This window comes from Mesoplodon densirostris, chromosome 1 (assembly GCF_025265405.1).
Source record: "Mesoplodon densirostris isolate mMesDen1 chromosome 1, mMesDen1 primary haplotype, whole genome shotgun sequence".
NCBI classification, from domain to species: domain Eukaryota; kingdom Metazoa; phylum Chordata; class Mammalia; order Artiodactyla; family Ziphiidae; genus Mesoplodon; species Mesoplodon densirostris.
In genome coordinates this window covers 41,928,238-41,952,971 of record NC_082661.1, presented here as the reverse complement: position 1 = coordinate 41,952,971, position 24,734 = coordinate 41,928,238, and the positions used below count along the sequence as shown (strand labels likewise).

Genomic DNA, 24,734 nt, shown 5'->3' with positions numbered 1-24,734 from the left:
ATAAAAGTAGGGTATTTTTCATATTATTTTATGGGCCAGTTGTATTTTTTTTTGTGATTTTTGGGCCTATTTTTGTATTGAATTAATTGTCATTTTTTTTTATTGATTCATAAGACGGTAGTTTAGCTTTTCACTGTATTTATGATGTCTTGCCAAAGCTATTAATTTCAATGTTATCATATGTAACCACATTATCCCTTATTGTTTGTACTTTAAAATTCTCATTTAATAAAATTTTTCCTATCCCAACATGACAGAAGTATTCTCCTAATTGTCTTTTGATTTTTTTTTTTCTAATTTTTTCTTTTGCATTTAGGTCTGGAATTGACCTTATTTGTACAGTGTGAGGTCAGGATCCAATTTCATATATCTCCCTATGGATAACTAATTGCTTTGGAATATGTATTGCCCATGCTCTCCTAACTCAAGTTTCCATAGATCTTGGACCTTTATTTGAGCTCACTATTCTCTTATTCTGATATATTTATCTAGTTCTTAGTAGAATTAAGACATTTTCTTCTTTACCTTATAATAAGTCTTTATATCTACTGAAGTAATTCTCCTCAATATATTCTTCCTTTCAAATGTTTTAGCCATTTTTGTCTTTTGCTCTTCATTCTAGTGTCCTTTTTTCTTTATCATTTAAAAATTTCTTATACAATTTTTAAAGGTTACTTTCCATTTACAGTTATTACAAAATACTGGCTATATTCCCTGTGTTGTACAATACATCCTTCAGCCTATCTTACACCCAATGGTTTGTACCTCCCACTCCCCCTCCCCTACATTGCCCACCCCCCACTTGTAACTACTAATTTGTTCTCTATATCTGTGAGTCTGGTTCTTTTTTGTTACATTCACTAGCTTACTATATTTTTTAGATTCCACATATGATATCATACAGTATTTATCTTTCTCTGTCTGACTTATGGCAAAATTTCATTCTTTTTTATGGCTGAGTAGTATTCCATTGTGTGTGTGTGTGTGTGTATACATAAATATATATATACACACACAATACATCTTCTTTATCCATTCATCTGTTGATGAACACTTAAGTTGTTTACATATCTTGGCAATTATAAGTAATTCTGCTATGAACATTGGGGTGCATGTATCTTTTTGAATTAGTGTTGTTTTTTTTTTTTTTCAGATATATACCCAGGAGTAGAATTGCTTTCATATGGTAGTTCTATTTTTAGTTTTTTGAACCTCCATACTGTTTTCCACAGTGGTTGCACCAATTTACACTCCAACCAACAGTGTACAAGGGTTCCCTTTTCTCCTTGTGAGCATTTGTTATTTGTAGACATTTTGATAATAGTCATTCTGACAGGATATGGCTACTGAGAAGCTGAATATTTTGTTTAATTCAGTTAATTTTAATTTCGTGATGAGACTAATGGCTACCATGTTAGGTTGTGAAGATATAGAATAGTTCCATCAACAGAGGAAGAAGTACTGAACAATGCTGATCCAGCTAAGCTTATATTAATTTAAATAATTTATCTGTCTGCATAAAAAACTCAAACTAAAATCATACCACCTGTAAATAATTACTGTTTATTTCTTCATTTCCAAACATTATATCTTTTTCTTGACTTACTGCAATGGTTGGTGTGTTTAGTTACACAGTGAACAGAAGTGGGGATAATGTGCATGATCATTCTTGAAATGAAATGATTCATGTTTCACTCTGATATTATATATATTATATATATATATATATATATATATATAATATATATAATGTCACACACAAACAAAATTTGCATAAGGGCGTACTTCCCATATTCAGCAACACTGAATATTGTGTTAAGACCATTTGTTTAACCAACATGCTTAAGCCCTTGTGAATTCTAAGCAAAGCCATGTGGTTTTAAGTGGCATTTAATGAACAAGAATTTTTGAAATACTTTTTTCTAATGGTAGCATACAAGATAAGTTAAATAGAATCAGAAAATCAAAATGCTTTTGAATTATTATTGAAACTCTGAAATTTTGTCAACCAATCCTGTTCAATTTTGGTTCCACTTATTTATGGAGAGATTTTATTTTTGATGCAACACAACTAGAGGGACATAGGCATAAAGTTTTATCAGAGATATTTTTCATGATTATGAATCCTTGAGTGCTTTATGGTTCACTGTTGGGGGAAACAAGTCAGGTTTCCAGGCAATTGGAATGGACTGATTAAAGTATAAGGAACTAACTCAGCTTCTACCTGAGGCAGAACTAGGTACTCTAGACATCACTGAAGCATTCTGCCCAAGTTTTAGAAAAATCAGTTTGTATAGGTTTAACAGGGGAAAAAACAAATATTTCTAAGTTTATTTTATAATGCTTTTCTCTTTGTGTGAATGTGCTTTATAGAGAAATAAAAACTGTTTTACTCTTAAATAAATGATCTTGAACAAGGGGAAATCCATTTGTAGTTGTACAGCCCCTGTTGTGTGTGTCTGTTTCACATTTTCTAAGGAAAAGCCAGGTTGGTGGTAACAAAGAAAATAGCTTTGTCAGAGTTACCCTTTATAAATTCTTAAATGTACATGAAAAAAAGGTGACATCTTTACACCTAAAACAACACACATAATTTTAGAAAATTTCAATTCTACAATTTATTTGCCTGCTCACCCGAACCTACTCTCATTCGCTTATCATTTTCTATTCCTTCCTATTGGGACTTAAGTGTGTTCACCTTCTGCTTCTTAAAACTTAATATAGTAACTCCAATACATTAATATTAGAATTCATATAATTAACATACTAAATTAATCATATATTATTATATAATTAGTATAATTAAGAATCATGGGGCCTCCCTGGTGGCGCAGTGGTTGAGAGTCCGCCTGCCGATGCAGGGGATACGGGTTCGTGCCCCGATCTGGGAGGATCCCATATGCCGCGGAGCGGCTGGGCCCGTGAGCCGTGGCCGCTGGGTCTGCGCGTCCGGAGCCTGTGCTCCGCAACGGGAGAGGCCACAACAGTGAGAGGCCCGCATACCGCAAAAAGGAAAAAAAAAAAAGAGAATCATGGCAGCTAAGTTGTATGACCTAAAAAAAGAAGGTTAGGAAAAATCTATGCCTGGTTTAAAAAAAAAAAAAATCTTGGATGTGTCAAAAAATTCCAATATATTCTTACTACTTCGCTCCCAGAATCCCTACAGTGGTCTGAAATACTGCCAAGGGAATCAGTTCCTCTGGTGTAATATCCATGCTATTTCTATGTATACATATTACAAAACTCATAAAATAGCACCACTAATGCTCCTGTGTTCAGCTGAAACTGGTTACAAACCACAACTTCTTTTAGGCAGTGCTGGAATTTGCAGTAGTTTGGTAGTCATAAAAGCCTGTCAGAAATTCAACTTAATGGATAAACATATCATTCCATGAGAGCAAAGAGTTAGCAATATAATATAAAAAAAATAAATCTAGGATTGCCAGGGCAAAAAGCCCCCCTGTGACCAATCAAATAATTTACATCCATCAGGATTTTCAGTTTTCCCTGATTCTTCTGTCGATATTAAGAACAAAGCAATAAATGGTAAGCTCTAACAATTTATAAATAAACCTCAAAACCTTAACATTTCTTATCCTCTAACATTGGAAAATACAAGGTATAATTTTACCCATAACTGTGGTCAGATGTCATTTCATGTTGCTTTTTAGGAAGCCAGTCCCTGTCTTCTATTTCTATCCCAGGTTTTCTGATATCAGTCAAAAGAACAGGTATGAAAAAGTATAAATATTGTTTTCTTCCCTTTAGTGGGATATGCCACTGGTATAAACACTGACATACGCACATTTAAAATTCACAATTAGTCCAAAGAGAATTCTCTAAAATGTGATCCAACAAATCTATAATCTTTCAACATATCCTGTTCACTGCGGCTCTGTTAATCTCTCTTGCCTATTTCACATGAGCCATAAAATCAGTCATATATGTTAAATTAGAAGAAATAAATTTACTTATTTTTTTAAAGTGATAATTATAAAAGTGAAAACTGCCATATAAATCCCCTTGTACCTGCATTTTCTTCCCAGTGTTTTACTTTACTTAGTACTTATAACTTCTTTTTAAGGATCACTTACTGTAAAGCAAAATAAGTTCAAATACATTGCACATAGTGAAATGACACTTAAATGCAAAAATGATTAAGACTTTACTGTTGAAAGGAATTTAAGGTATTTTTAGCAATATAATATTAAAGTATTAATCTACATGTCTTCATTTTCCAATTCTCTCAATTTCATATTTGGGTTTTTAAAAATTATTATTTATAATATTAAACTTTTAAAAAATATGTAAGGAATAAATTATGATTTTTTATTTATGTCCCTGTCTACCCTATATTTACCCCTTCCCCTATACTTAACCACTTCTAATAATTTCTTGGTATCCATTAAATATTTATTTATGAAGATACAATGAAACATGAATATATTTACTTCCTGATTGGCCTCAGAGTGTTAACTAACTTGCCTAGGGAGTACTAAAACTAGTAAGATTCATAGCTGGATTCAAACTTGGGCCATCTGATTTGAAAGTCCAGATATTTAATTACTACAATATTACTGCTCTTAATGACTGGATGGATTTTTTTTTCCTGTTAAAGACTTTTTTAAGCAACCTTAGTCTTCTCTTTTCTAATTATTATGGAAAATTTTCCATTTATGCAGACATATCAGTGGCATCTAGCACCATGATTATTATACTCTAGAACAAAGGCTGTTCGCTGGTCTTCAAAGTTATACTTTTTCTTTCTTCTTCCACATTTTCAGGAGATACATTCTCAAATATTTCTTTATCAGTTTCAGAAGAGAAAAAACCTCAAACAGCTCAATACCCTGCACATGTGCTCCTCCACGGGTAGCTGATGAACCCCAGGCTCCCCCTGTGCATCTCTCTCATTCTACCAGGGCTTACCTTTCCTTTGCTGATGATAAAGAAGGTGTCCCCTCTTGCACCTTGCCTGATGATATATTCCCCATTTTCATAGTGGGTCTAAAAAACAGAAACAGTACCAGAAAAAAACAGTAAGAAAGAAGTAATTTACTAAACAGCTCAACCTCTTCAAATATTAGCTCCTAAAGGATGGAATCACCCCCATGGTGTTGTACCCGAGCTTAGAATCCATCATTATTTAAAAATGAATAATAGTCAGTGAACACAATAATTACAAAGAAATCTATCCTCCTCACTTTAAAAACTATTTTGTTTAGTGCCATTTTTCTGGGTGATTATATTCATATCTTTAAATTCATTCATTAATAGTTGGATGAAAATATTCTTTTCTCCCATCAACTGAGAATGAAATAAAACAGCAGAACTGCTCATTAAACATGTCTTTCTGTATTATTTGTCATTCTCATTTGGTTTTAGTATTCCTGTAGTGACAGAAAAAAAAAAAAGGCTGAGAAAGTACTATGGCATGTAGCATTTTTAAAGATTTTCATTTTGAAACCAAGTTGACTTTTTTGGGTTTAGATGGCACTAGTTCCTTTTTAAGGCACTTCTTCAGGCTTTAATGTCCTGCTTCAACAATTTAGTTTGGCCTTGTCAAACAGAATGTCTTTATTTTATGTACTGAACTCTGGTCCAGCATCTGTGAGCTCATAAACCACCAAACAAGGGGCAAAGTAAGGCAAAGTAAAGCAAGAAGATTATCACAATCAGTGTGTCAGTATTCTGATTCAGGCACAGTGACTAGGTACATTCCCAAGGTAAAGACTGCTCCTGCAATGAACAAAAGTAATTTCTATAAGGAGAGGTGGGAGAAACTATATTGCTGGGTCAGGAGGTATAACAGAAAAATGAGAACTGTGCCATCTGGCCCTATCTTTCTCTGCAGTTTAGCAAGGAAGCCATGTTTTGGGAAAGAAAACATTACTCTGTACACTCCTTAGGAGACAGATTCCATGGTTTGCAAACAATACTCACCAGGCCAATGGCTGTGATTTGTCATTATATCTCAACACTCTTAATACTTTATTCACTCTTAAAATTACCTTTCATTAAAATTTCGTATTAAGAATAGCCAAGATTTTCTGGGAATGTAAATTGATACAACCACTATGGAGAACAATATGGAGGTTCCTTAAAAAACTAAAAATAGAACTCCCATAGGACCCAGCAATCCCACTACTGGGCATATACCCTGAGAAAACCATAATTCAAAAAGAGTCATGTACCACAATGTTCACTGCAGCTCTATTTACAATAGCCAGGACATGGAAGCAACCTAAGTGTCCATCAACAGATGAATGGATAAAGATGATGTGGCACATATATACAATGGAATACTACTCAGCCATAAAAAGAAATGAATTGAGTTATTTGTAGTGAGGTGGATGGACCTAGAGTCTGTTATACAGAGTGAAGTAAGTCAGAAAGAGAAAAACAAATACCATATGTTAACACACATATATGGAATCTAAAAAATAAATGGTTCTGATGAACCTAGGGGCAGGACAGGAATAAAGATACAGACATAGAGAATGGACTTGAGGACATAGGGAGGGGGAAGGGTAAACTGGGATGAAGTGAGACAGTGGCATTGACACCTATACACTACCAAATGTAAACTAGATAGCTAGTGGGAAGCAGCTGCATAGCACAGGGAGATCAGCTCGGTGCCTTGTGGCCACTTAGAGGGGTGGGATAGAAAGGGTGGGAGAGAGACGCAAGAGGGAGGAGATATGGGGATATATGTATACATATAGCTGATTCACTTTGTTATACAGTAGAAACTAACACAACATTGTAAAGCAATTATACTCCAATAAAGATGTTAAAAAAAAGAATAGCCATGATTTTCTTAATATACCAAGAAAATTAACATACTATCTAATGTTACTTTTTTTTTTTACTCTAAAGTAATATATTTTCCTAATAACAAGTTTTTTAAGTAAAAAAGTTCTTCATTTCCCTTCCCCAATCTCAACCATTAGATGGTAAATGCAGTCTGGTGAGTATCTTTCAAGTCTTTTTCCTGTACTTTTAAACATATATATCTATGTGCATACAAACAATTATTTCTAAATAAAAATAAGATCAAATGATGCATATTCTTCAACCGACTTATTTAACAAAATATCTGTGTTCCATTTTCATATCTTGTTGCTTAGAAAGCAACAGTGGGAAGCAGGTTTGAAAAACAAAATCACAATAGTCTATTTTCATATATTCATTCAAGAAACATTTCTAAGTGCCTCTGAGTCAGGCCTGGTTACAGACACTGATGATACAAGATGAAAAAGATAAAAATCTCATGTTAGCACAGTCACATAGAGCCTTCTTTGACAGTGTTAATGTTGTAAACCTGCACTGTCTGATACAGGAGCCACTGGTCACATGTGGCTACAGAGCAGTTGAAATGTGGTCAGAGCGACTAAGAAACTGAATCTTTAAATATATTTAATTTAAATTAATTTAAGTTTTAATATACATGGCTAGTAGCTATTGTATTGGATAGCACAGGTAGTAGATAAAACTGACAAGGGAAGAGCTACAATCTATAACAGCAGGGGAGGGGGAAGGGTGGAGCGTCTTTCCCACCCGTGATGTTTTTTACTTTGTGAATGGAGCTCAATTAGTAAAACTCAGGACCTTTTTCTGCCGTTTTTCTCACTCTGCACCAGAGGAGACAGTGTAATTTATCTAACTGATAAATTTGGAAGTAATCTATATGCTCATCTCAGACTCTCATCACTTCCGGATGGTAGGTAGCTCCCCACAGAGGGCTGGCATTCTCTGCTGCTTGTCTAGGGGAGGAATCTTCTCCTTAGCATAGTGAAGTCCTGCTCCTCTCTGGGTGTCTGTGACAGGACAAGTAAGTTGGCCCAAACAGCATCCAGTTTGGAAGGCTGTTTGTCTCTCACTCCTAAGCTACATTCTCTAGCCTAGAGTTTATTAGTGAAAATAGTAATATTTTAGTCCCATTTATTTGCCTCCAGTTGAGAATGAATGCACCAAATCTTTCTTCTTTCTTTCTTTTTTTTTTTTAGACCTGAAAGAGCAATTTATTATTTCTCTTGGTACTGTATGTTAACTAGATGATTCTTTGGCTTCCCATGCTGTCGGCTGGGACAACTGCAAGGTGTAATGCTTCATGCTTGTGAGCATTTGGTGCCGGTGCTGGCTGGGGGCACAGCTGGGACTGTCAATGTCTGCTTTTCCCCCACGGGAGCCTCTTTATGTGGCTGCCCAGTCTTCTCCATATCATGGTGGTCTGGGAGTGGGCCAACTTCTTACATGACAGCTAGCTTCCAAGGGTGCAAAAGCAGAAGGTGTCAGGCCTTCCCAAGAGCCAGGCCAGGAACAGGCCCCCTATCACTTGTGCTGCATTCAGTGGGTTCAAGTAGGTCCCTGGGCCAATCCAGGCACAAGGGGAAAGGACTGCACAAACATGTGAACCCCAGGAGATGTGGTGCATTGAGGGCTGCCAAAACACAGTCTGGCACACACCTCAAACTTCAAGTGTATAGAACAGAGCTCCTGGCATCCTTTTTCTAGTCCTGTTTCTCCGCCTTCCCAGTATCGGCAACACCAACTCCATCTTTCCAGGTGCTTGGGCCAAACACCTTGAAGTCATCTTTAACTCTTCTATCTCACAGTTCTATCCACAACTGCTCTGTTGGCAATCTGGCTGTTCCACATTCAGAGAATGCCCAGAACTCAAGCACACCTCACGTCTGCTGCTATGGCCACCATCTTTTCTTGCCCAGTCCATGCAGTCACCTTCTATCTGGAATCTCTGCTCCTTCCTGGCCCTTCAGTGCTTTCCCCACATAGCAGCCAGGCAATTCTGTTAACACACAATCAGTTCCTGTCCCTTCTCTGCTCACACTCCTTCAGGTGCCCCTAATACACAAGCACAGTGTCCTACAGTGACTTCAGCACACTAACAGCTTCTGTCCTTTTGCTTCACTGACCTCACCTTCCACCCCTCTTCCTCTCATTATGTTTGTTCTGTTCACACCACTTCCCTTGATATTCCTTGAACATTCAGGCCCTAGCCCACCTCAGGGTCTTTGCACAGGCTCCTCCCTCTGCCTGCAATGTGCCTACACACCAAATATCTATGACTCCTTCCTATCTTTACTCAAGTGTCACTTTCTCACTGAGACCTATCCCAGCCTGCCTTTTAAATCTGTTCCTCTCCTCTGTACTTGTGACCCTCCTTGAATTAATTTTCTATGTAGCACTTACCATCAACATCTGTCAGGGTTCGGGCAGAAGAGACTGCACCCTTGGGAGAAGGAAGGGATCAAAGAAGGATGAATGATGGGAGTGTGGGCAGGATTAGGGGATCAAGAACTGTTGGAGGTAAAGTGTCAGGGAGCAGGATTACTGGACCCTCAGAGGTGGAGCCATGTGACATATAAGCTAAATAGGAGCTGGAACTGTGGCTTCTGATAAGGAACATCCACTGCCAAACCCTTGCCTGGTTTGGAGGTAGCAGAGGAAAAAATACTCTGACTTCTCTCTTCTCCACCCTCTGGTCTCCTGCTGGGGCACCCCTTGGCTGAACTCAGCTGGAAGTCATGAGACAAGGGAGCCTTCCCATTCAGGTCAGCTTCTGGGCAGAGAGAAGTGCCAGGAAGAGTGAAATGTTTCAGTCCCATGTTTAACATATCATTCATTTAATCACTTGTCAGCTGTCTCCTCCACGAACGTCAGCCCTATGGGGGATTTTTATGTTGTTCCCTGCTGTGCCCCTTGCAGCTATAAGAATGCTTAGCTGTGAACTAAACACTTATTGAAAAAATGGTTTAAATTATAAGGATATTTAGTCTCTCATGTAAAAAAAAATTCTGGAAATTAAGCAATTTCAGGGCTGGTCAATTTGTTGGTACAACAAATCCTCCAAACACTCAATTTCTTTCTCTCTTTCAGTTATCCTCATTGGATGGGTCCTCATGGTCCCCAAGATGACTGCCACTGCTCCAGTCATCACAGCTGGGTCAGAAGCAAAAATGGCAAATTTCTCATCTTACCATTCCTTCTAGGGAAAAAAAATCCCAGAAATCCCTAGCAATCATCCTTTTATGACTCCTTTGAGTTGCATGCCTGTTCTTAAATGAATGTCTGGCACAATGAATAGAATTATTCCCAATGGTTCTCATTAATCAAGGTCACCCACTAGGGCTGAAAAGAAACCATTTAAATGAAATCAAAGCTCTGGCAGTGGGAAAATAGAAAGGAGGGATTGGGGAGGCACCCAAGAGGGTATTTACTTCATGGAAAAGCCTGAACAGTCTCTGAAGAATCAGGGCTGAGATGGGGGTGGAATACAGAGGAAGGACTAGTAAAGCTGGGATACTAGGTTATAAGAGGACTTAGAGTCCATGGAAGCTGTCTTCACTGAGCTGTGGTTAAGGACAGAGAAGCACCTGCCCTGGAAACAGTACAGAGAGTATATGAGAATTAGGGGAGAAAACCAAGGACTACAGATGGCACCTCAACCAAAGAAGCAAATGTGTACAGGTCTAAGCAGCTCCAAAGTGGAAGGGGCTGCCCCACTGGGCAGGAGGCACCACATACCAAGCACACACCAATACAGGCTAGGTGAGCATGAGCCAAAACATTGCAAAGGAGATTGAGGTGACTGTCCAAGGATGCCTGAGGGCCAATTTTAGGCACCCTTTCAGCCTTGAGATGCTGTGATTCTCTGACAGGTTGTATTTCCCAAAAATGGCCACAAAATATCTTCCATTCCACCAGCTCTCCTGCAAGGTGACTTTGTGATTCTCACATTAAGAGTGGTGTCTAAATCCATGAAATTTCTAAAAATTTATATGTTCTGGTATAATGTTATAAGTCATAATTCTAGTTATTACTTTAAAATGTATATCTCAGAAATAACTAAATTTCCTTGTCAACTGCATTATTATGAACTTTCATCAAATCTTTGACCATGGTCATTTTTAAGTCTTTTGTCATTTACAGACAGTTCTGGGTGTACTCTGATGCTTTTGCAAAAATGTTCCTATAAAAGGGTTTCATCTTCAAGGAATTCATGGAAAACACTCTGACAAGTACAGGTTTCTGGTAACTGACTACACTGCTGCACTGAATGAAAAAGCATTTTCAGAACTCTAATGGAAAACTGATGAATTCATAAAAGTGCTAACAAAAGATCAAGATAAAAAAAAATTACATGAGACTGAGTGAATGATGAGGATGATTATAATTTTTGTGACTTTCTGTTTAAATGAATGAATGAATGAATGAGTGGAGTCTAACTGCTCTCCCTGTGAAACCGGGGTAGCCTTAATGGCCTTGTGATGGTATGGTTACAGGGTGGCCTTGTAACAACAGCCTACATGGAAATGATGCTGCATGACGTCCAAAGTTGTATCACAAAAGGCCATGCAGTGTCCACCAAGTTCTCAGGAGGCTCCCTCTGGAACTCAGCACCATGCTGTGAGAATCCCAGGCCACATGGAGGGGCCATGGATAGGTGATCTGATGGACAGTGGCAGTCAAGCCTAGCCTCTGAGTCACCTTAGTCAACACAGTTGGGAGAGAGACATGCAAGTGGAGAAACTCCCAGCTGAGGCCACCCTTAGCATCTGAGTGTCCCCATCTGAAGTCCTCAATGTCATGGAGTGGAAACAAGCCATGCCTATTGTGTCTGACTTTCTGACCCATAGAATTTGTGAACATAATAAAACCATTCTTATTTGATGCCACCAGGTTTTGGGGTGGTTTTTAATGCAGTAATAGATAACCCCAACAGACTCCTTGGGGAATGTGCCCCAGTACTTGGTCCCCCACCTTCTCCCGGAAGCACTGGCTCTGGTTGGTGCTGGAGTTCAGAGCCTACCAAAAGCTATGGAGAAACATGGCTTCCTCTTTATCCTTGTACTCATGGCCCTTATCTCATGGAAGCTTCACAATAACCATGGAAGGAGTTCCCATAGCAAAGCTAAAGTGAACACAGGCTAGGTTAACTGTCTCAAGGTAACAACCCTAATAAGAGGTAGATGGGGAACTTCTCCTTTCACATTCCCTGACAACCTGTGGTGGAGATGGTAGAATGGCTAGGCCATGCCCCACTCCCATCCATCTCCTTGTCTGTGACTGGGCAGTCCGGTGTGGCCAATAACCAGTCTCTATTATGTTGCAAAGAAGAATGCCTCATGTCACCTTCAGTGATACACAAATAGATCAGTCAAAACTTCCTAATTGTAAGTGACAGAAAATCCAACCCAACTGGTAAATGAGAAGGTACTGAGTCACAAAACAGCATAGTTCAAAATTAGTGAGGTCTACCAGACGTGGAGCTGCCCACCAGGAAGACAAGATCCAGCCTCCCAAAGCAGAACACAGGCACTAGTCCCTTCTACAAGGAAGCCTACAAAACCCACTGAACCAACCTTAGTCGCTAGGGGCAGACACCAAAAACAACAGGAACTACGAACCTGAAGCCTGTGAAAAAGAGATACAAACACAGTAAGTTAAGCAAACTGAGAAGACAGAGAAACACAGAGCAGATGAAGGAGCAAGATAAAAACGCACCAGACCTAACAAATGAAGAGGAAATAGGCAGTCTACCTGAAAAAGAATTCAGAATAATGATAGTAAAGATGATCAAAAATCTTGGAAACAGAATGGAGAAGATACAAGAAATGTTTAACAAGGACCTAGAAGAACTAAAGAGGAAACAAACAGTGGTGAACAACACAATAAATGAAATTAAAAATTCTCTAGAAGGGATCAATAACAGAATAACTGAGGCAGAAGAACGGATAAGTGACCTGGAAGATAAAATAGTGGAAATAACTACTGCAGAGCAGAATAAAGAAAAAAGAATGAAAAGAATTGAGACCAGTCTCAGAGACCTCTGGGCCAAAATTAAACACACCAACATTCAAATTATAGAGTTACTAGATGAAGAAGAGAAAAAGAAAGGCACTGAGAAACTATCTGAAGACATTAAAGTTGAAAACTTCCATAATATGGGAAAGGAAATAGTTAATAAAGTCCAGGAAGCACAGAGAGTCCCATACAGGATAAATCCAAGGAGAAACATGCCAAGACACATATTAATCAAACTATCAAAAATTACATACAAAGAAAAAATATTGAAAGCAGCAAGGGAAAAACAACAAATAACACACAAGGGAATCCCCATAAGGTTAACAGCTGATCTTTCTGCGGAAACACTGCAAGCCAGAGGGAGTGGCAAGACATATTTAAAGTGATGAATGGGAAAAACTGACAACAAAGATTTTCTACCTAGCAAGTATCTCATTCAGATTTTACTGAGAAATTAAAACCTTTACAGAAAAGGAAAAGGTAAGAGAATTCAGCAACACCAAACCAGCTTTACAACAAATGCTAAAGGAACTTCTCTAGGCAGGAAACACAGGAGAAGAAAAGACCTACAATAACAAACCCAAAACAATTAAGAAAATGGTAATAGGAACATGCGTACCAATAATTATTAAATGCTCCAACCAAAAGACATAGACTGACAGAATGGATACAAAAAGAAGACCCATATATATGCTGTCTACAAGAGACCCACTTCAGAACTAGAGATAAATACAGACTGAAAGTGAGGGGATGGAAAAAGATATTCCATGAAAATGGAAATCAAAATAAAACTGGAGTAACAATTCTCATATCAGACAAAATAGACTTTAAAACAAAGACTATTACAAAAGACAAAGAAGGACACTACATAATGATCAAAGGATCAATTCAAGAAGAAGATACAACAATTGTAAATATTTATTCACCCAAGATAGGAGCACCTCAATACATAAGGCAAAGGTTAACAGCCATAAAAGGGGAAATCGACAGTAACACAATCATAGTAGGAGACTTTAACACCCCACTTTCACCAATTGACAGATCATCCAAAATGAAAATAAATAAGGAAACACAAGCTTTAAATGATACATTAAACAAGATGGACTTAATTGATATGTATAGGACATTCCATCCAAATACAACAGAATACACTTTCTTCTCAAGTGCTCATGGAACATTCTGCAGGATAGATCATATCCTGGGTCACAAATCAAGCCTTGGTAAACTTAAGAAAATTGAAATCACATCAAGTATCTTTTCTGACCACAATGTTATGAGACTAGATATCAATTACAGGAAAAAATCCGTAAAAAATATAAACACATGAAGGCTAAACAATACACTACTAAATAACCAAGAGATCACTGAGGAAATCAAAAAACACCTAGAAACAAATGACAATGAAAACACGATGACCCAAAACATATGGGATGCAGCAAAAGCAGTTCTAAGAGGGAAGTTTATAGCAATACAATCCTACCTTAAGAAACAAGAAACATCTCAAATAAACAACCTAACCTTACACCTAAAGCAATTAGAGAAAGAAGAACAAAAACACCCCAAAGTTAGCAGAAGGAAAGAAATCAGAGATCAGATCAGAAATAAAAGAAAAAGAAATGAAGGAAATGATAACAAAGATCAATAAAACTAAAACCTGGTTCTTTGAGAAGATAAACAAAATTGATAAACCATTAGCCAGACTCATCAAGAAAAAAAAGGGAGAAGACTCAAATCAGTGGAATTAGAAATGAAAAAGGGGAAGTAACAACTGACACTGCAGAAATACAAAGGATCATGAGAGATTACTACAAGCAACTCTATGCCAATATAATGGACAACCAGGAAGAAATGGACAAATTCTTACAAATGCACAACCCACCGAGTCTGAACCAGGAAGAAACAGAAAGTGTGAACAGACCAATCACAAGCACTGAAATTGAAACTGTGATTAAAAATCTTCCAACAAACAAAAGCCCAGGACCAGATGGCTTCACAGGCGAATTCTATCAAACATTTAGAGGAGACCTAACACCTATCCTTCTCAATCTCTTCCAAAATACAGCAGAGGTAGTAACATTCCCAAACTCACTCTACGAAGCCATCATCACCCTGATACCAAAACCAGACAAAGATGTCACAATGAAAGAAAACTACAGGCAAATATCACTGATGAACATAGATGCAAAAATCCTCAACAAAATACTAGCAGACCAAATCCAACAGCAGATTAAAAGGGTCATACACCATGATCAAATGGGGTTTATCCCAGGAATGCAAGGATTCTTCAATATATGCAAATCAATCAATGTGATACACTATATTAACAAACTGAAGGATAAACTCCATATGATCATCTCAATAGATGCAGAAAAAGCTTTCAACAAAATTCAACACCCATTTATGATAAAAACTCTCCACAAAGTAGGCATAGAGGGAACTTACCTCAACCTAACAAAGGCCATAAGTGAAAAACCCACAGCCAACATCATTCTCAATGGTGAAAAACTGAAACCATTTCCACTAAGATCAGGAACAAGACAAGGTTGCCCATTCTCACCACTATTATTCAACACAGTTTTGGAAGTTTTGGCCACAGCAATCAGAGAAGAAAAAGAAATAAAAGGAATCCAAATCAGAAAGGAAGAAGTAAAACTGTCACTGTTTGCAGGTGACATGATACTATACATAGAGAATCCTAAAGATGCTACCAGAAAACTACTAGAGCTAATCAATGAATTTGGTAAAGTAGCAGGATACAAAATTAATGCACAGAAATCTCTTGCATTCCTTTACAGTAATGATGAAATATCTGAAAGTGAGATTAAGAAAACACTCCCATTTACCACTGCAACAAAAAGAATAAAATATCTAGGAATAAACCTACCTAAGGAGACAAAAGACCTGTATGCAGAAAATTATAAGACACTGATGAAAGAAATTAAAGATGATACAAACAGATGGAGGGATATACCATTTTCTTGGATTGGAAGAATCAACACTGTGAAAATGACTCTACTACCCAAAGCAATCTACAGATTCAATGCAATCCCTATCAAACTACCACTGGCATTTTTCACAGAACTAGAACAAAAAATTTCACAACTTGTATTGAAACACAGAAGACCCTGAACAGCCAAAGCAATACTGAGAAAGAAAAATGGAGCTGGATGAATCAGGCTCCCTGACTTAAGACTATACTACAAAGCTACAGTAATCAAGACAGTATGGTACTTGCACAAAAATAGAAATATAGATCAGTGGAACAGGATAGAAAGCCTAGAGATAAACCCACACACATATGGTCACCTTATCTTTGATAAAGGAGGCAAGAATATACAGTGGAGAAAAGACAGCCTCTTCAATAAGTGGTGCTGGGAAAGCAGGACAGCTACATGTAAAAGAATGAAATTAGAACACTCCCTAGCACCATACACAACAATAAACTCAAAATGGATTAAAGACCTAAACGTAAGGCCAGACACTATCAAAGTCCTAGAGAAAAACATAGGCAGAACAGTCTATGACATAAATCACAGCAAGATCATTTCTGACCTACCTCCTAGAGAAAGGGAAATAAAAACAAAAATAAACAAATGGGACCTAATGAAACTGCATAGCTTTTACACAGCAAAGGAAACCATAAACAAGATGAAAAGACAACCCTCAGAATACAGAAAATATTTGCAATTGAAGGAACTGACAAAGGATTAATCTCCAAAATTCACAAGCAGCTCATGCAGCTCAATATCAAACAAACAAAAAACACAATTCAAAAATGGGCAGAAGACCTAAATAGACATTTCTCCAAAGAAGACATACAGTTTGCCAACAAACACCTGAAAGAATGCTCAACATCATTAATCATTGGAGTAATGCAAATCAAAACTACAATGAGATATCATCTCACACTGGTCAGAATGGCAATCATCAAAAAATCTACAAACAATAAATGCTGGAGACGGTGTGGAGAAAAGGGAACCCTCTTGCACTGTTGGTGGGAATGTAAATTGATACAGCCACTATGGAGAACAGTATGGAGGTTCCTTAAAAAACTAAAAACAGAACTACCATACATCCCAGCAATCCCATTACTGGTCATATACCCTAAGAAAACCATAATTCAAAGTCATGTACAAATAGATGGAGAGATATACCATGTTCCTCGATTGGAAGAATCAACTTTGTCAAAATGACTCTACTACACAAAGCAATCTACAGATTCAACGCAATCCCTATCAAACTACCACTGGCATTTTTCACAGAACTAGAACAAAAAATTTCACAATTTGTATGGAAACACAAAAGACCCCGAATAGCCCAAGCAATCTTGAGAACAAAAAACGGAGCTGGAGGAATCAGGCTCCCTGACTTCAGACTATACTACAAAGCTACAGTAATCAAGAGAGTATGGTACTGGAACAAAAACAGAAAGATAGATCAATGGAACAGGATAGAAAGCCCAGAGATAAACCCACGGACATATGGTCACCTTATCTTTGATAAAGGAGGCAGGAATGTACAGTGGAGAAAGGACAGCCTCTTCAATAAGTGGTGTTGGGAAAACTGGACAGGGACATGTAAAAGTATGAGATTAGATCACTCCCTAACACCATACACAAAAATAAGCTCAAAATGGATTAAAGACCTAAATGTAAGGCCAGAAACTATCAAACTCTTAGAGGAAAACATAGGTAGAACACTCTATGACATAAACCACAGCAAGATCCTTTTGGACCCACCTCCTAGAGAAATGGAAATAAAAACAAAAATAAACAAATGGGACCTAAAGAAACTTCAAATCTTTTGCACAGCAAAGGAAACCATAAACAAGACCAAAAGACAACCCTCAGAATGGGAGAAAATATTTGCAAATGAAGCAACTGACAAAGGATTAATCTCCAAAATTTATAAGCAACTCATGCAGCTCAATAGCAAAAATACAGACAACCCAATCCAAAAATGGGCAGACGGTCTAAATAGACATTTCTCCAAAGAAGATATACAGACTGCCAACAAACACATGAAAGAATGCTCAACATCATTAATCATTAGAGAAATGCAAATCAAAACTACAATGAGATATCATTTCACACCAGTCAGAATGGCCATCATCAAGAAATCTAGAAACAATAAATGCTGGAGAGGGTGTGGAGAAAAGGGAACACTCTTGCACTGCTGGTAGGAATGTGAATTGGTACAGCCACTATGGAGAACAGTATGGAGGTTCCTTAAAAAATTACAAATAGAACTACCATATGACCCAGCAATCCCACTACTGGGCATATACCCTGAGAAAACCATAATTCAAAAAGAGTCATGTACCAAAATGTTCATTGCAACTCTATTTACAATAGCCCAGAGATGGAAACAACCTAAGTGTCCATCATCCGATGAATGGATAAGGAAGATGTGCCACATATATACAATGGAATATTACTCAGCCATAAAAGGAAACAAAATTGAGCTATTTGTAATGAGGTGGATAGACCTAGAGTCTGTCATACAGAGTGAAGTAAGTCAGAAAGAGAACGACAAATACCGTATGCTGACACATATATACGGAATTTAAGAAAAAAAATGTCATGAAGAACCTAGGGGTAAAACTGGAATAAAGACACAGACCTACTAGAGAATGGACTTGAGGACACGGGGAGGGGGAAGGGTAAGCTGGGACAAAGTGAGAGAGTGGCATGGACATATATACACTACCAAATGTAAAATAGATAGCTAGTGGGAAGCAGCCACATAGCACAGGGAGATCAGCTCGTTGCTTTGTGACCACCTAGAGGGCTGGGATAGGGAGGGTGGGAGGGAGGGAGACCCAAGAGGGAAGAGATATGAGCATATATGTATACATGTAACTGATTCAGTTTGTTATAAAGCAGAAACTAACACACCATTGTAAAGCAATTATACTCCAATAAAGATGTTAAAAAAAAAAGTTAGTGGTGTCTGAAATGGCTGATTTCAGGGGTTAAATCATAAGCACCAGAGGCTAGTTTCCCTCCTCTCCTCACAGCTCTGTCTTCCCCATGTTAGCTTCTCATGAGGGTCCAGGGCATGCCAAGATGGCAGCAGGCTCGACTCATGTTCCAGACAGATGGCTCTTTCATGATTCTAATACCTTTCTCCCAGAGAGCAGAAAGTTTGGCAGGTATATCCATCATCTTTTTATTTAATTCCTGGAAATTATCTAATCACCCTCTCAATATCATCTGATATGGTTTCATCACTCCACAACCACAACTGCCATATCAATTATTTTAGTTTATCTACACAGGTATGCACTACACATATTCCCATGCTGCATAAGCTCATAAAACTCAGGGGTCCAAGAGAAGAGCCTATGGGACAGTGGCCAAAGGCAGTCTAAGTCTGGGCAAGACAACATGAATGGTGTCATAATACCAGGACTCTAATGACTGTGCTATTCTGAATTGTTCAGTTGCACCTGAGGGGAAGATGATCATGCATGCTGATTCTTCGAGAGTCACTCTAATTATGTTAATCAAATGCCAGCAATTTCACTGTTTTTTGAAGGTCACTTTGCAGTTCTGCCATATTCTTATTTCAGATTATAGCATAGAAAAACACAAAATTTAGAAAGGGAAGAAATCTTAGTAATTAGGCAGGTGTTTTAATGGGTTTCCAGAGTTGTGAGGATAAAAGCCAAACTCCTTAACATGGCCTGCAAGACCATCTATAGTCTGCTCATTGCCACCCTTTTCAACCTCTTCTCCGACTTTGTCCTCCAGCCCTGCTGGCCCTCGTAGGTCCATTTCTCAACTGTGTCACATTCCCTTCCTACCATCAGGACTAAGCCCTCCATTGTTGCTGCACCGCCACTGCTTCTCGCCTAGTTACAGCCTACATCTTTTTCAAATCTTAGCCTTCCCTCACCTGGCATACCCTCCTCCACTACACACACACACACACACACACACACACACACACACACACACACACACACACACACACACACACACACACACACACACACACACAGGCTAAATTAGGTCTCCTTCATTGCCCTTTTCTGAGCTTGTAGCTATTTATCTATTTGTATGGTATTTTAATGCTTTCCCCCAGATTTTAAGTTTTATTGAAGGCAAGGACTGTGATTGGCTTTGTTCATTATAATATCCTCAGAGTCTAACATAGAGCTTGGAACAGAATAGGGACTTAAAAATATTCATTGCATGAATGAAGCAGTCCTCCTAATCTGCATCTTCCCAGCACTGCCCATGGCCAAATCCATTAGAAAGGTCTCCACCTCCAATGCCTGGGCCAAGCCCAGTTGTCTTTCACTGTCTCTACTGTTAACTCCCCAGTCCAACCCCAAATCCTATCTTGGATTTTGTAAAGTCCTCCAATCCGGCCTCCCTGCTTTGGATCTTGCCCATCCATCCTACTCCACACCATTCCATCTATTCTTCTCCTGACAAGCAAAGTGACCTTTCAAACAGCAAATCAACTGAAATCACTTTACTGCTGAAAACTTCCAATGACCTCTTGCTGCAATTAAAATCATTGTCAACTTACTGTGGTCTATAAAGTTCTCTGTATTCTGGCCTCTACCTCTCTATCCTTATCTCCTACTCACCCTCATTCATTCTGGTTCAGAAATACTGGCTTTCTATCTGTGCCTTGTGCTTCCAGACTGGATCCATCCTCAGAACTCTGCATGCAGTAGACCCTCCATCTAGAACACTCCTCCTCCTCAAGGTCTTTGTCATTATCTTCTTCTCAGCAGCTAGGCCTCAACAAGGCCTTTCCCTCACCACTTATAATGTGCCCTCTACGCTCATTCACTTCCTATCCTATATATGTCCTTGTTTTACATATTTTATTTTAGAAAGCTCTCTAAACCTGTGTAATTGTGCTTCGCTGTTGCCAAAATGCCACTGGGCACTTCAGTGACTGCTTGATGACAAACACAGATGCAAAAACCACAGCACAATGGAGCCTCTGGTGAGAAAGTCTTCTATCACAACCTTAATGATTTGAAACTATCCCTTCTTGTTTGTTTGCTGTGACCCCTGCCCCTGTCACCTGCTTCTCAGAGGATTTAGGAGACTTTACATTATATCCATTGTTTTCACTTAGAACAATGCTTAGCACAGAACAGGCATTCAATTTGTAACCTAGATAAAGGATAGATTTGGTCCAAACCCTTTCATTTTAAAGGGAAAGCTGTGTTATAAATCATAGATGAGAGGAATGGATAGAGAAAGAAAATTGACAGTATGTCTAAATATAAGCAATGTATTCCCCAAAGGTAATAACTTGGAATAATATTTCTAAAACTTGTGAGTTAGGAAAAGTTAGTCTTCTCTTGGCCACTAGGGAAAAAAACGGATATGGACTTTATTATTAATATGTATTCTGGGTTCTCAGAATTCAGCATTAATATGTAAATGTCCACTTAGACTTTTTAAAATTCTGCATATTCTTGCTGACACTTGGCAGAAGGCTTAGTACCACACTGGATATGGCACTTTAAGGCCTTGGTAGTTGCTGCCTGGTGAATACGTATGATTCATTTTCACTTTTCAGATCAGACTCATAGTTATTGATATCAAACGTACCTGTATTTTCCTTGTATTTTTTGTTTGCTTGTTTGTTTTTTGCTGTACACGGGCCTCTCACTGTTGTGGCCTCTCCCGTTGCGGAGCACAGGCTCCAGGTGCACAGGCTCAGCAGCCATGGCTCACGGGCCCAGCTGCTCCGTGGCATGTGGGATCCTCCCGGACCTGGGCACGAACCCGTGTCCCCTGCATCGGCAGGCAAACTCTCAACCACTGCACCACCAGGGAAGCCCCAAACGTACGTGTATTTTAACTGGTGTTTTATTTTCAGCCCCCAACTCTAACATAATATGTAACTGAAGCTCAGTTAATATAAACTAATATAGGATTATTCTGAAGTAAATTCTCCTCTAAATTATTTCAGTCAGAAATTATATCAATATTTCCCTTTATACTTAAGCTTAATTAAGTTTAAGGTTGGAGTTATTCTTAAGTATTTATTACAGCATGAAGTATCTATTAACTGACACTGTCTGAATGATTGAGGCATATATAATATAAACCACTCTGTTAATTGCAACTGGTTATAAAAATAGCTGCAATAAGTATGAATCACCTTTGTATGCCTGAGTATCTAATAAATATTTGAAATAGGGAATAATTGGAAGATTAGTGAGTTAAGAAGAATATGATCTTGGGTCATGATTTCTGCTTCAGTTTTTCAGAGGATAGTTATATCTTAGAAGAAGAGTATGGCATCAAGAAGAATAACGTTCTAGGGAGGGAGACGCAAGGGGGAAGAGATATGGGAACATATGTATATGTACAACTGATTCACTTTGTTATAAAGCAGAAACTAACACACCATTGTGAAGCAAGTATACTCCAATAAAGATGTAAAAAAAAAAAGAAGAAGAATGTTCTGAAAAATATTCAGAACCTAAATCAGTAACATTCTCAAAGGAAATTCTTACCTCTCCCTAATACCCCAGATTTATTACAAAGATAAGACCTCTTAATGGAGAACAGGATCACCAAACAGCTTGATTAGTCAAAAACCATGCTGCTTAGGTAGCCAACAAAAAAGGTATTTCTTGGCCCAGGACTCCACTCTATTTAGTAAAACTCTGCCCATTAGTTATGTCTGAACTTCGATTATGCAGGGCTGCCAAGAAAGATGACAGCTAGTCATTATAACATAACATTTTCCACATAGTTATTCTTGAATTCTGGTGGTTTGGAAATCTGGGGGTCTTAGGTAAAATCTATTGTGGAGCCAGTGATCACACCTGTAAATCAGAGATTTTTTTGCCTTCTTTTTCTCATTCCATGATCACCAATGATTTCATCACAGAACTAGTGCTCTACTAAAAACTGACAATATTTCTAGTACATGTACATTGTCATAAATGGGCCATTTCCCTCTCATGGGACAATAATTGTCAAGGGGACTTGTTCTGTTATGAGGTGTTTTCTTAGATAATATCTAACCCCATTAAGGTTACAATTCTGATTACCCTCCTTCTTATCCTCTAAAGGAAAATTAATTTTTCCCCACACTACCACTCACAAATTAACCAGAACACCAAAAGAACAAATCAAAGTATGGAACATACTACCACCATCCTGTCCCAACCAACTGGACATCTGGGGTACACATTTCTCTACTATATACATATATTTCTATTTCAATGCCATACCTCACCTTCCATTCAAGACACTTACTTTTTTTTTTTTTTTTTTTTTTTTTTTTGCGGTACGCGGGCCTCTCACTGTTGTGGCCTCTCCCATTGTGGAGCACAGGCTCCGGACACGCAGGCTCAGCGGCCATGGCTCACGGGTCCAGCCGCTCCACGGCATGTGGGATCTTCCAAGACCGGGGCACGAACCCGTGTCCCCTGCATCGGCAGGTGGACTCTCAACCACTGCGCCACCAGGGAAGCCCAAGACACTTTCTTAATTTACATCCAGAACTTCTCCCCATTTCTTGGGCTGGACAACAAATGTGCTCCAAGACTTCTCAAACTAACTATGGTCAGAGTGGCTGAACCTCACAACTCACAGGGCTGAAGTGCATTTATTTTTATTGGGTCATTTTCCAACTTTAATACCATTAATCCAGTGACCTTCAAACTCCCTGAACAACCTGAAGTTTCATGTGTTCTTTATCATTCTGTCTGCTATCACACACACAAAAAAATCACAACAGTAAACTTCATTCCCTACCTAATTTTGAATTCTAATTCAGAGATATCCCTAATTAAAGCTCTGTGGACTAGAAGGAATACAGAAATATATCCTGAAGAGTCAAAATTGAAGGCTCAGCAAACATAAGCACACACTTTGCCTGCTTAGACATTTCACCAGGACAACCAACCATGCCGGTCCAGCCAGGAGCCTGTGGGAAGGAAGGATGATGCCAAGATCACCATAATCAGAGTCCTCATCCCAACCCCAAGGACCATCATTCCACTGAGGGTGAGAATGCCAGACTCGCAGAGCCCCCAGAGAACTTAGACACCTCAGTAAAACCCAAATGTAGACAGAAAATCTGTTTTCATTTTTTCATCAAACACAGATCTAAGACTTCTGGATAGAGAGCTTGCCTATCATTGGCCCTCAAGGCACCAAACCTGACTAACTCACCAAAGCTATTTAAGACACAAATATTTGGAGCTTCAATATAAGTCTGTGCCACCTCCACTGCTGAGGATCTCTGTCTACACAGCAGCTGTCCCTTGGCACTTTCCTTGATGTCACAGCAGCCCCAAGGAAACATTCCCCACTTGCCTATTGCACTGTTTATTAAACTCCTTCAACTTCAACTTTGCCTTTCTAGTACTATGATGCCTTCTACCTACTAGGCACTTAAGCTCTGTCCTTGATGGTGCTATCAGGACCCTGTCTCTACTGAGGTATCCACTTGTACTTGAAACCCAGGGATTGCTTTATAAGTCAGCCTGATGCCACTGGATAGGATAGATACTGTGGGACCAGCTCTGCACTGTCAGATCTGAGGACACCCTTACTTGCAAATCAGCCTTACCTTAACTAAACACTGGGGCTAACTCTTACTAGCTTCCACATTGATGAAAGAAAGATCAGTGTAAAATCCCTAGGGCAAGAAGTCCTGAGACTGTGTAAGCTTATCTTAGAAAATTCATTTATGACTTGTAGCAGAATGTATCAAGCCAATAGGCTGGATGAGAGTCAGAATTAATATTCCCTGCAATGAGCCTAGATGTAGCTTAAAGGAACTAATGGGATTGTCACCATGATAAACAGGAATTACTGGCAGCTTTGCATCCTCAAGAGGGCCAAGGGACCAAGGACAGGCATAATTCCATCTGCTGTGTCCCTTGCTCAATGCAACCCATT

The 24,734-nt window shown here is 38.6% G+C and overlaps 1 protein-coding gene across 2 annotated transcripts in view; it reads right to left on the bottom strand.

Annotated features, from left to right (window-relative positions):
- PRKG1 (protein kinase cGMP-dependent 1) overlaps positions 1-24,734 on the bottom strand; it is a 1,262,482-nt gene that overhangs the window by 221,219 nt on the left and 1,016,529 nt on the right. For both annotated transcript variants that reach the window (XM_060102657.1, XM_060102651.1), the window contains exon 6: positions 4,930-5,007. In XM_060102657.1, coding sequence (XP_059958640.1) covers positions 4,930-5,007 — 78 coding nt within the window. The remainder of the gene's footprint in view (positions 1-4,929; positions 5,008-24,734) is intronic.